The following is a 13,715-nucleotide window of genomic DNA, read 5'->3' as shown; positions in this document are numbered from 1 at the left end:
TCTCTCTCTCTCTCTCTCTCTCTCTGTGTGTGTGTGTGTGTGTGTGTGTGTGTGTGCGCGCGCGTGTGCGCGCGCTTGCACGCTTGCGCGCACGTGTATGAGAGTTTATTGTAATAACTTACAGATTGACTTCCAACAATAGCTCGTAGTGAATGGAAAATCCAAGAATCTAGTAGCTGCTGAGACCCAGGAGGCTGGGTGTTTCAGCAGGAAAGGATGTGCTGACAAGATGAGGGCAAGCAGGCGAAGAACAAACCCTTCCTTCTTCTATGGTCCTAAAGACTTCCAGCAGGCAATGTGGCCCCAATTAAAGGTGTGCCTTCTAGTTTCAAGGTCTGGACTAAAGGTGTGTATCATCCAGCCTCAAGGGCTGGATTAAAAGCATGTTGTCTTCTTGTTTCAAGACCTGGATTACAGGTGTGTCCTTCATCTCTGGATTATAGTTTATTCCAGACATATCAAGTTGACAACCAGGAATAACCATCAAAACAAGGGAGAGTGTACTGACTTAAACAATTCAGTTATAGATATTGTGAGAAACAATTAAAGGTACCTCATGAATGGTTTTGCTCTTTCGATGTTTGCATCCATTACATAAAAAATAACTCTCCCACTCAGTTTTTCCCTATTTTCTTCTTTCTTTCCACAATAGGTAGTTATGCCAGCAACTTATAACAAGAATCTCTCAATGTCATGTTTCTCCTAATGTATGACTCTGTACTTGTATACACGTGTCTCTCATCATGTTACATTTTGGGAATGGGCAATGGTGGAAGGTGCTTCCCTGGCTATGGGATTTTACTGCATAATCTGCATTTTTTAAACATTTGTATATGACATGTGGCATATACTTGTTGCCTGAGAAGTAGGGAAAAATCTCACACACTTTGGTTTCTGAATTAACATGCTGAAGGAATTTCCAGATTTGGATGCTTTTGAGAACCAGACAAAGTGCATGAATGATAGACATACATCAAGTATAAGATAATCAGTGGTCTGCAATGGAGGAGTAGAGTCTGTGACAACCAAGGGACAGTATTAGAAATATACCACTTTAAAACATTGGTGACCTATTTGACTTGGGAAAAACTTTTAGGTTAAGCTAAATCTTGATGATCTGGGTCTAGCCCAGGAGCCACCATTCAATCTTTTGTGTATTATATATAAGATATTCAAAGGAAAAGGGTAGATGCTCTTTTTCATTCTGGTTACCATGGAAACACCACAGAACCATGTGGACACATAATTTCTTTTCCTGATTCAAAAAAAAAAAAACCACCACCCTGTAAAAAGCCATATTTTATATAGCTCAGCATTACCTAAGAAGAAATTCCATCTGAATACTGAAGACTAACAAAATATTTACCATTTTTCTAACCTATTTAAGGACTCAGGCAAACTATGTAGAAATCGTATTTTTCTTTGAAGCAATCTTATTTTACTGGGCTACTTATCTGTGTTAGTTCATTTAATCTTTCAGTATCACAATTTTATTTTTGTTATCCATCTGTGCCTAGCTTCTTAAACAGTTTAGATGCATGTCATGGTCCATATTTAAAGATAATTTTTTCATATCCAGTGTAATAATTGAAAGCTCCAATTATTCTGCAGTGGTTGCCTGTTCAATAAGGCCAACCAGAGATAGACTTATAAACATAAAGTTTGTCAGATCAAATCTGAATTTTATTTTATAGGGATTACTTTTAGGGTTATACAAACAGTTCTAAGAATGATTAAAAGCCCTCTTACTTTGACCTAAACAAATCTTCTCCACTGTATTATAGGGCAAATTTTCATATTCTACACCAAACTTTAAGGACTCCACCAGAATTACAGATTAGGTGTTATGTATTAAGTAGTTTTCTGGATGTCTTTGTCAGAATTGAGAACAAGTCCTCACAAATTTTTAGTGAAATCAGACTTACAGGGGCTTTAGTTTTCTGCAAAATCAAAGTGAAAAATAACTGGAAACTATTGAAAAAATAAGGGGTAATGTAAATGTTTGTTCTTTGAAAATTATTAGTAGCTAGTAAGTGGTGTGTTTTTGTACATGACTTGAATGATTAGATGACATGCTCTGAAAATACCATATGTTAGAGATGATAGGAGCATATGATGTCTCATCTGTCATTAAAACATTGCATTTCTATAAGAGCAGAAAAGCTCCAGTGTATGTTAGTAAAAAAACACTGCAGCTTGTGATATACAGTAGTCTTGAATCTGAGCTATGGTGCATCAGGCAGTGTCTGTAGGTATCACATGGTACCAGGACATGTATAAACAAAAAATCACATGCTGTGTGTGTATTTAGACTCAGAGATATAGGAATACATAAGAAACAACACAGGTGACTGCTGCCAAGACATCTCAATTATACCATACCACACCTTAGTTTTTGAATTAATTTATGGTTATACACATCAAGAAGTCTTTTGCCAAATTCTTTCCCAATTGTTTGTATCCCCCATATTTGTGATCTGTAAGTTAAGGAAGCCATAGTTTACATTGAACTGGGTTTTCAAGTCATTTAATAAAGTGCAATGCAATGTAGACATAAAATGTTGCTTCCCTGATTTCCAGAAAGCAATACTATCTTTCATATAACATTTAATATTTCAATATACTTCCATTCACTCTAGAAGCAACACTAGGTATAAAGAGGAATTTCCAGATCAGAGATACTTTGTTTGTATGTATATATGCATACATACCCTTGTATGCAGAGAATACTCATTTCCAGATTACTCATGATTATTTTAGAAATTTTTATATACTTAAATTAAATATAAGGCAGAGGTAGTTTATATCAATATTTAAAAATTAGTTTTAGGGCTATGGTGTGTTATTAAGTGGTGGTTTATTTATTTATTCATTTATTTATTACATGGATTTGCTGGGTGGGAGGAGTGCTAACCAAGGTATGTGTGTGGAGGTCAGGATACAACTAGCAGGAGTAGGTTCTCTCCTTCTAGATGTGGGTTCAGGGAAGAAAACTTAGGTTCTCAAGCTTGGTGGCAAGAGCCTTTGCTTGCTGAGTCATCTGACTATCCCATAAGAATCTTTTTTAGGCCAGGCGTTGGTGGCACATGCCTTTAATCCTAGCACTGGGGAGGCAGAAGCAGGCTGATCTCTGTGAGTTCGAGGCCAGCCTGGTCTCCAGAGTGAGTGCCAGGATAGGCTCCAAAGCTACGCAGAGAAACCCTGTCTCGAAAAACCAAAAGAAAAATAAAAATCTTTTTCAGATGATTTGCTTGACCAGTTATTGGGAAAGACTATCCATAAGACATAGAATTTGACTTTTTTTTGTACTGGAACTTGAAACTACTGCCCATTAGTTCTCAAGAATGTTCACATTTAAGTCCTTAACATATTGATATTTTGACAAATGTTATGTATGATTCAATTATGTGTTACAGTAATAGCTGCCCGTCTTCTTTGAAAGGCAACACCAACATGCTTGGCAGGTTATATAAAGTGAGCTCTAACAGAAACAAGTCATGTAAGCAACAGGCTCACAAGTGTGATGTTTACCTTCTGTGGCACACTCTGGGTCACATGAAATTCCTGTGATTTTTCAATTAAAATTGCCAGTTCCTTAATTTGTGACTATACAAAGACAACAGATGAGTGTCTATGAGTGTCTATCCTAGAATGAAGCCATGTATGATATATATATATATATATATATATATATTATATATATATATATATATGTTATGTGTGTGTGTGTTACTGCGTAGATGTTTTCATGGGCTACAACTATATTTCTCCATTAAATATTGTATCTTAGCATTAATTTTCTTTCCATGCACATTTCTACGCTAATTACAAGCATGAGATGTGTATATGAATCATGGTATGTTGCTCTCTGCCTGAGTTCTCCTTTTCTTACTTCTGAGATGAACTGATTGTTGGCTCACTTTTCTGCATTGTGCCATATTGTGTACACATTGATCTAAGCCTCTTATTATTAGTAATTAACTTATTATTTCCTATTTTAAGCTAATCCTAGGCTTTTCTTTTCTTTTTTCTTTTTTTTGGGGGGAGGGTTTTGAGACAGGGTTTCTCTGCAGCTTTGGAGACTGTCCTGGAACTAGCTCTTGTAGACCACGCTGGTCTCGACCTCACAGAGATCCGCCTGCCTCTGCCTCCTGAGTGCTGGGATTAAAGGCGTGAGCCACCACCGCCCAGCTCCTAGGCTTTTCTTTAATGTGCAATTTTTGTAGTAATTTTTGCCCAGTACAATGGCTGATTTCTGTTTATTAATATTTGTAGGAGTGGGTCCTAAATATATTTTCTGCATTTTGTTTTCTCTTCCAGGAGTATTTCTTTGAAAAATTATTAGATTTGTTCTTTGACACTTCTGTACATGTATGCAGTATATTATAATTATTCACACCTTGTTCTTGGACACCTTATCATCCTTCCATTGCTCTCCTTCCCTCCTCCTCCAAGTGTCCCTTTCCCGAATTCACGCTGTGAATTTTTGTGACCCCCTGATTTTAACTAGTATTGTCTGTGTGGCTATGATTTGGAACTGTCTATTGGTATGAGGAAGGTGCCTGGGTGACTACATAACTGAACTGAAAACAATTAACATTTACTACCCCTCCACCAGAATCCATTGGTAGCCAGTTTCCGTCCTCTTTCATCTATGATTGACAGTTGACAGACCCAATCTAGTGCAGGATCAGTGTAGGCAACCTAAGTTGTTGTGTGAGCATGGATGCAATGGCTATGCCATGTCCTGAAGTGTATTTGAAAGACTTTCTCCCTATATTCTTTCTATCTTATTTTCTACAATGTACCATGAACCTTAGAGGGGATGTTATAAATGCCTTTTATAGGGCTGGACATCCAACTGTCATGCATTCTCAGCCCCTTGACCAGCAACATTCTCAGCATTCATGATTATCATTGCAAAGAGAATCATCTCTCATTAACCTGAAAGTGGTGCTTTGTCTGAAGTCATAAACATGCACTGTCACTCTGTCAATTTAGTTAAACAATAACATTAAGTTTCTGCCTAGGGCCTAAGACCTCCGAAGCCATGGACACACACACACACACACACACACACACACACACACACACACACCCCATACACACACACATGCCACACACATCACACATCACACACACACACACACACATGTAATTTTTTTTACTGAGTTGCATTACCAGACATGAATTTTCTCCCGTACATGAATTTTCTCCCGTAGAGCAACTTCTTGCCATATTTGTTCGATCATTATGGTAATGAAAACAATGCATTTTATCAGGTACACAAGTTCTTCTCAGGCAATATCAGATGAACTATATTAATTGAATCCTTAAATCTTTCTCCTATTGACAAAACTTAATGGTATCTTGGCCTGAAAAACATTAAACAAACAAACAAAACTCAAAGCAAAGAAAAGTTTGGGGAAGTTACCACGAGGTTTGTGGTCAGCAGATTTGACCTTTCAAACTCCCCTTTTGGGACAGGCTTATCAATAGATGAGGGGCATGATAACATTCAGTACAGGATAGAATTTGACAAGAGAGTGAAATAAAAGTTCAGCTTCCACATTCAGAATTTGTGAAGGGCAAATGAAATGGAAATGTATTTTCCTTTAATAGTGGAAAAGAGAATGTTCTTTCTCTTAAAACTTTGGGTTTCTCACAGTACTTTTTATTAAATTATGGCAAGATGCGGAGGAAGTATGCCACACATTTGCATAAGTATTAAAATAATTCATCATGATTAATTCTATTACACTAAGTCTCAGTTTAATCACGATCTGCCATAGACTATAGTGATTTGCTAGTATTTCTTTGTTTTTCCTGGGATTTTGGTGGGATTACACATTCTATAACAGCAAATTAGTCATGTGAGTTGCTGTCATTAATGTGGTTCCAAAGAGGATCCATATGGATGCATAAGCTTCAGATTCTTGTCAAAAAATACTTCAGACTGCTTCTGGAAGTGTGAGGACATTTAACCTCAGAAGTAGATAAACTCTTCATGGAAAACACAAAGGAGAAAACTGTAAGAGGGGAGAGTGGACAGACTTCAGATACCTAAAGGTCAGTAGGAAACAAGGCAATCACGTTGTCTTAGAACAGGAAATTTACAGAGAAGTGAGTGGATCTGCATAGAGAGATTTCAGACAATTGAACATCATCAGATGCAATGTGGGGAATTGACAAACCCCAAGTGAATATGTATGACTGACAAGGACCAAAGCCATCTCAGACCCATAGGAAATTGACAAAGCCTTTCTTCCAGGTTGGCATCAGAAGATGGTAAAACCTTATTCAGGTCTCAGTGGTAATGTTGATAGAGTGTTAATCATTTACAAATGATTAACCAGTGTGTGTAAAACCTTCAACTACAGCTTCCTCTTCCAGGATGTTCACAGTCTGAGACTGCTGCTACCAGCAAATGCACTGAGGTTTCTAGTTGCTGAGTATTTGGTGCTGCTTTGTGAGAGGGTACACGGTGGCCCTGACCCCAGCTTTTTTGTGCTTGTGTCTGTGTTTCTGCCCTTTCTTCATTCCCTTAGTGCCCCAGTCAGGTTTCTAGGACCCAAGATACACAGGACACAGTAGAGATAGAATGAGACTCAGCATTAAAATAGGCTTGATAATCAATAATTCCTGTAACCAAGGAAAGCAAAGAGTTTTCATTGTTCTTTCCCCGTGTGTGTGTGTGTGTGTGTGTGTGTGTGTGTGTGTGTGTGTGTGTGTGTAGATGGTATCCTCATGAACCATATCCACCTCTGTGAGATACAATATTTCTCTCACTGAGATCTGGACCTTACAAATCAGGCTAATCTGTCCAGTGAGACCCTAAAATCCTCCTCTCCCCACCTCCCCAATGCTGAGATTAAAGGTACCCAACACCACCCATTATGTATGTGTGTGTAAGGAGTCAAACTCAGGACCTCATACTTACATAACAAGCACTTTACTGAATGAGCCATCTCTCAGCCTTGTGACTTCTTTTTCAGCCATAGGTTTCTATGATTACATTCACCATTTAACACCTTTCTTTTATACCTCAGATCTTGATAGTGGCTTCAGTTGGAGATGGCTTCACTGGAGATATTGCAATTGATGACCTGTCATTCATGGATTGTACCCTGTACCCAGGTAAGACACAGTGTTTCAAATACATGAGAATTTTCAAATCTGTTTATTTGGAAGAGTTACCAAGGAGATCTATACTTCATATTCAGGAATAACCTAAAGGCCCTCACTTTTGCAGTTCATTAAATGTATTGACACTGGAAAAGATATTTTAAATCTCTGCTAGTAAGTAGTCTTAAAATTGAAGCAGGAAAGATGTTTTAATCTGTTATTTTCCTCATTTATCATATACAGGACAGGAAGTCATATATGACAGTAAATTGCAGTTTCATGTTCTTTGTGAGACATAAGCGATTATGAAAATAATTATTTCTATATAGTAATTACTAAGTTGTTTATAGTCACATTGTGGTTTTTAAACTTCATTAGCATCTCATTTATCTCTAGGGACACTGATATATTACATTTAAGCTATACTTTTAACTATTCCTTGGAATTGTTTAAACTTGTTCTTTCCTCATTTTTTTATCATTTTTTTTATTTGAATTACTAACAAGATTGAATTACATGACAATCCCAGTTCCCTTCTCCCTCCCTTTCTCCCCTACCACCACCCTCCCAACTAAAACCCTACATATCACATATCCATTCTTCTAATCTGCACTTGACTAAACTTTCTGCTCCCTCATGACCTCTGCATCCTTCCTCTTCTTCCCTTCTCATTCTCGTAGCTCCCTCATCCCTCTTCCCAAGCTCTCAATTTGCTCAGGGGATCTTGTCCCCTTTTGTCAATGGGACAATGTTTGTCTCTTTTAGGGTCCTCCTTGTTTACTAGTTTCTCTGGCATTGTGGATTGTAGGCTGGTAATCCTTTACTCTAAAAGTGAGTACATATCATGTTTGTCTTTTTGTGACTGGGTTACCTCGCTCATAATGATTTCTTCGAGTTCCATCCATTTTCCTGCAAATTTCAAGATTCCATTGTTTTTTTCTGCTGAGTAGTACTCCATTGAGTAAATGTACCACATTTTCTCTATCTATTCTTTGGTTGAGGGGCATCTAGGCTGCTTCCAGTTTCTGGCTATTACAAATAGTGCTGCTATGAACATTGTTGAACAGGTGTTCTTGTTGTATAAATGTGCTTCTTTTGGGTATATGCCTAGGTGTGGAATTGCTGGATCTTGTGGTAGACTCATTCCCATTTTCTTGAGGAGTCACCATACTGATTTCCATAGTGGCTGTTACAAGTTGGCACTTCCATCAGCAGTGGGGAAGTGTTCCCCTTTCTCCACATCCTCTCCAGCATAAACTGTCATTGATGTTTTTCATTTAGGCCATTCTGACAGGAGTAAGATGGTATCTCAGAGTTGTTTTGATTTGCATTTCCCTGATGGCTAAGGATGTTGAACACTTTCTTATGTGTCTTTCAGCCATTTTAGATTCCTCTATTGAGAATTGTCTATTTAGTTCTGTACACCACTTTTTAATTGGATTGTTTGGTGTTTTGGAGAGTAGCTTCTTGAGTTCTTTGTATATTTTGGAGATCAGCCCTCTGTCAGATGTGGGGTTGTTGAATATCTTTTCCCAGTATGTGGGCAGCCATTTTGTCTTGCTGACTGTGTCCTTTGCCTTACAGAAGCTTCTCAGTTTCAGGAGGTCCCACTTAATCAATTGTTGATCTAAGTGTCTGTGCTACTGGTGTTATGTTCAGGAAGCAGTCTCCTGTACCAATTAATACAAGGGTATTTCCCACTTCTAATAGGTTCAGTGTGGCTGGATTTATGTTGATCCATTTTGATTTAAGTTTTGTGCAGGGCAAAAGGCTTGGGTCTATCTGTAGTCTTCTACATGTCTGCATCCAGTTATTCCAGTACCATATGTTGAAGATGCTCTCTTTGTTCTAGCATATATATTTGGATTGTTTGTCAAAAATCAGGTGTTCATAGGTGTGTGGGTTAATATCAGGGTTTTCAACTCTATTCCATTGGTCTACCTGTCTATTTTTGTGCCAATACCAAGCTGTTTTCAGGACTATAGCTCTGTAATAGAGCTTGAAGTGAGGGATGGTGATGCCTCCAGGTGTTCCTCTATTGTACAGGATTGTTTTGGCTATCCTAGGTCTTTTGTTTCTCCATATAAAGTTGAGATTTGTTCTTTCAAGGTCAGTGAAGAATTGGGTTGGGATTTTGATGGGATTGCACTAAATCTGTAGATTGCTTTTGGCAAGATTGCCATTTTTACTATGTTTATACTACCTATCCATGAGCATGGGAGATCTTTCCATTTTCTGGTATCGTCTTTAATTTCTTTCTTTAGAAACTCAAAATTTTTAAGGTACAGGTCTTTCACTTTTTTTGTTAGTGTTACCCCAAGGTATTTTATGTTGTTTGTGGCAATTGTAAAGGATGATGTTTCTCTGATTTGTTTCTCCACCAATGTGTCATCGGTATATACTAGGGCTACATATTTTTTTTGGGGGGGGGCGTTAATCTTGTATCCTGCCACTTTGCTGAAGGTGTTTATCAGCTGTAGGAGTTCCCTGGTAGAGTTTTTCCGGTCACTTATATAAACTATCATATCTGCAAATAGTGAGAATTTGACTTCTTCCTTTCGGATTTGTATTCCCTTGATCTCCTTTTGTTGTCTTATTGCTCTAGCTAGAACTTCAAGGCCAATATTGAAGAGGTATGGAGAGAGTGGACAGCCTTGTCTTGTTCCTGATTTTAGAGGAATTGCATTGAGTTTCTCTCCATTTAATTTGATGTTGGCTGTTGGCTTGCTATATATTGCTTTTATTATGTTTAGGTGTGTTCCTGTTATCCTGATTTCTCCAAGACCCTTATCATGAAGGCGTGTGGCATTTTGTCAAAGGCTTTTCTGGCATCTAGTGAGATGATAATGTGGTTTTTTTTTCCTCAGTCTGTTTATATGTTGGATTACATTGATGGATTTTCATATGTTGAACCATCCTTGTATCCCTGGGATGAAGCCTACTTGATCGTGGTGGATGATTTCTCTGATGTGTTCTTGGATTCGATTTGCCAGTATTTTATTGAGAATTTTTACATCAATGTTCATGAGGGATATTAGTCTGTAGTTCTCTTTCTTAGTTGTGCCTTTGTGTGGCTTGTGTATCAAGGTTATTGAAGCCTCATAAAAAGGAGTTTGGTAAGGACACTTCTGCTTCTATTGTGTGGAATACTTTGAGGAGAATTGGTATTAGCTGTACTTTGAATTTCAGGTAGTATTCTGCACCGAAGCCATCTGGCCCTGGGCTTTTTTGTTGTTGTTGTTGGGAGACTTCTGATGACTGCTTCAATTTCATTAGGGGCTATAGGTCTATTTAAGTTGCTTATCTGTTCTTGATTTAATTTTGGTAAGTGAAATCTGTCCAGAAAATTGTCTGTTTCCTTTAGATTTTCGAATTTTGAGGAATATAGATAGGTTTCGAAGTATGACCTGATGATTCTCTGGATTTCTTCTGTGTCTGTTGTTATTTTCCCCTTTTCATTCCTGATTTTACTAATTTGCATGTTCACTCTTTGTTGTTTGGTAAGTTTGGATAAAGGTTTGTCTATCTTGTTGATTTTCTCAAAGAAGCAACTCTTTGTTATATCGATTATTTGTATCGTTCTCCTAGTTTCCATTTTATTGATTTCAGTCCTCAATTTGATTATTTCCTGGCATCTGCTCCTTCAGGGTGTATTGGCTCAGCTTTCAGTTGTGCTGTTAATTCTCTAGTGTGATTATTCGCTTGTTTCTTCATGTGGGCAATTAGCACTATGAACTTTCTTCTTAGCACTGCTTTCAGAGTATCCCATAGGTTCGGATATGTTGTGTCCGCATTCTCATTGAATTCTAGGAAATCTTTAATTTCTTTTTTTATTTCTTCCTGGACTCATGAATTGTGCAATTGGGTGTTACTTAATTTCCATGAGTTTGTAGGTTTTCTGTAATTCTTGTTGTTGAATTCTAACTTTAAAGCATGGTGGTATCATAAGATACAGGGGGTTATTTCAATTTTTTTGTACCTGTTGAGGTTTGCTATGTTGCCAAGTATGTGGTCGATTTTAGAGAAGGTTCCATGTGGCACTGAGAAGAAGATAAATTGTTTAATATTTGGATGGAATGTTCTATAGATATCTGTTAAGTCCAATTGTGCCATAACTTCTATTGTTTCTTTGTTAAGTTTCTGTCTGGTGTTCCTGTCCAGTGGTGAGAGTGGGGTGTTGAAGTCTCCCGCTATAAGTGTGTGCTGTTTTATATGTGATTTGAGTTTTAGTAATGTTTCTTTTACAAATGTGGATGCCTTTGTATTTGGGGCATAAATGTTCAGAATTGAGACTTCACCCTGATGGATTTCTCCTATGATGAGTAGGAAGTGACCTTCTTCATCTCTTTTGATTGATTTTAGTTTAAAGTCCTATTTGTTGGATATTAGGATTGCTACCCCCGCTTATTTCTTGGGTCCATTTGATTGGAAAACCTTTCCCCAACCTTTAATTCTTAGGTACCATCTCTCTTTGAAGTTGAGGTATGTTTCTTGTATGCAGCAGAAGTAAGGATTCTGTCTTTTTATCCATTCTGCTAATCTGTGTCATTTTATAAGGTAGTTAAGACCATTAATGTTGATGGATATTAATGACCATTGATTGTTCATTCTTTTTTGTTTTTGATTTGGTGATGGTGGCAAGATTATGTGTGGTATTCTATCCCTTTTTCCTTTTGGCTGTTAGTAAAGTGGAGTTATCTATGGCCTATATGTTTCTGGTTGTAGTTAACTTCCTTGGGTTGCAGTTTTCCTTCCAGAACTTTCTGTAGGGCTGGAATGGTGGATATGTATTGTTTGAATCTGGTTTTGTCGTGGAATATCATGTTTTCTCCATCTATATTGATTGAAAGCTTTGCTGGGTATAGTAGTCTGGGCTGGCATCCATGGTCTCTTAGTGTAGGTAGAATATCTATCAAGGACCTTCTGGCTTTCAGAGTTTCCATGGAAAAGTCTGGTGTGATTCTGAAAGGTTTGCCTTTAAAGTTTACTTAACCTTTTTCCTTTGCTGCTCTTAAAATTTTCTCTTTGTTCTGTATGTTTGGTGTTTTGATTATTATGTGTTGAGGAAACTTTTCTTTTTTTGATTCAGTCTATTTGGTGTTCTGTAGGCTTCTTGTATTTTCATTGGCATGTCTTTCTTTAGGTTGGGAAAGTTTTCTTCTTGATTTTGTTGAATATGTTTTCTGCGCCTTTGAGTTGGATTTCTTCACCTTCTTCTATGCCTATTATTCTTAGGTTTGGTCTTTTCACAGTATCCCATATTTCCTGGATGTTTTGTGTTAGGGATTTATTGGACTTAAGTTTTTTTGGGGGGTGATGAATCTATTTCTGCTAGTGTGTCTTCAACTCCTGAGATTCTCTCTTCCATGTCTTGTATTCTGTTGGTCATGCTTACATCTGTAGTTCCTGATCATTTACCCAGCTTTTCTATTTCCAACATTCCCTCAGATTGTGCTTTCTTTATTGTCTCTATTTTAGTTTTTAGGTCTTGGACTGTTTCCTTGAGAGATTTGTTGATATCTTGTATTTTTTGGTTTGTTTTATCTTCTATTTCTTTCAGGGATTTTCTCATGTCCTCTTTGAGGCCCTCTTTGAGGTTCTCTATCATTTTCCTGAAGATGTTTTTAAGGTCATTCTCTTCAGGTTCATCTGCATTGTGATGTTCAGGTCTTGCTGGTGTATGGTTCCTAGTCTCCGGTGGTGTCATATTGGGTTTTCTGTTGTTGAATGTGCTTTTACCTTGTCCTCTTCTCATCCTTTATTCTGGTGTGTGTAGCAGGAGTGTCTTGCTCTCCTGGTGGGTATGGGGCCAAGGTTCCCTTCTGGTAGATGCAAACAGATCCAATATTCTGATGTCTGTCTTCTTCTTGTGGATGGAGGTGGCACTGCTACTGGGGCCTAGGCAGTATTTGGGTGTGTTGGGTCCCGCTGGGCCGGCGGATGGGGTTGGAACTGCCACCAGGGCCTCTGTAGTGTCCGGTGTGTTGGATTCCTCGGCCGAGTTCCAATCTGGGCCATCGGATGGAGGCAGAACTGCCACTGGGGCTCAGTGTGTAGGATCCTGCTGCCGAATTTGGACCAGTCATGCAGTTTGCTGGCATCAGTTGACTCTCTCTTTCCTCATATTTGATTTATGTCTATTGAAAATAAACTACTTCAAGACATATACCCCACCTGCAACCTTCTCCTAAACTCTATACTTGTGTTCAATATCTAATAAGAAATATGATCAATAATGAGGGAAAACATTAAAAATTAGAACAGCCGAGGCTTGGAACATAGTATGGAAAAGAGGATGCTCCTACTCTGCTGTACACAGTGGTCCAGTAAAACTAGTAAAACTAGAAATGAAATTCATAAACATCTTCATGGCACTCCAACTAGGAGTTTTTTTTAATCAAATAACTTGGGAGACCAGTGTCATTTGCTGAGTATACTAGAATCAAAGAGCATATGATTTGCTGGTTTCTTTTAGTTGTTGTTTGTTTGTCCTTTGAAATAGGGTTTCTCCTTTTAGCCTTCACTACCCTGGAACTTGCTCTGTAGACCAGGCTTGCCTCAAAGTCTGAGATCACCTCTGTTTCTGAGCA

The 13,715-nt window shown here is 38.0% G+C and overlaps 1 protein-coding gene across 1 annotated transcript in view; it reads left to right on the top strand.

The window, feature by feature from the left end:
- Malrd1 (MAM and LDL receptor class A domain containing 1) overlaps positions 1-13,715 on the top strand; it is a 608,177-nt gene that overhangs the window by 170,420 nt on the left and 424,042 nt on the right. The window contains exon 18 of the mRNA XM_035442808.1: positions 7,050-7,137. Within this exon, the coding sequence (XP_035298699.1) occupies positions 7,050-7,137 (88 nt within the window). The remainder of the gene's footprint in view (positions 1-7,049; positions 7,138-13,715) is intronic.

This window comes from Cricetulus griseus, chromosome 3 (assembly GCF_003668045.3).
Source record: "Cricetulus griseus strain 17A/GY chromosome 3, alternate assembly CriGri-PICRH-1.0, whole genome shotgun sequence".
Taxonomy (NCBI): Eukaryota; Metazoa; Chordata; class Mammalia; order Rodentia; family Cricetidae; genus Cricetulus; species Cricetulus griseus.
The sequence above is the reverse complement of the archived record's forward strand: the minus strand, read 5'-3'. Positions and strand labels throughout refer to the sequence as shown.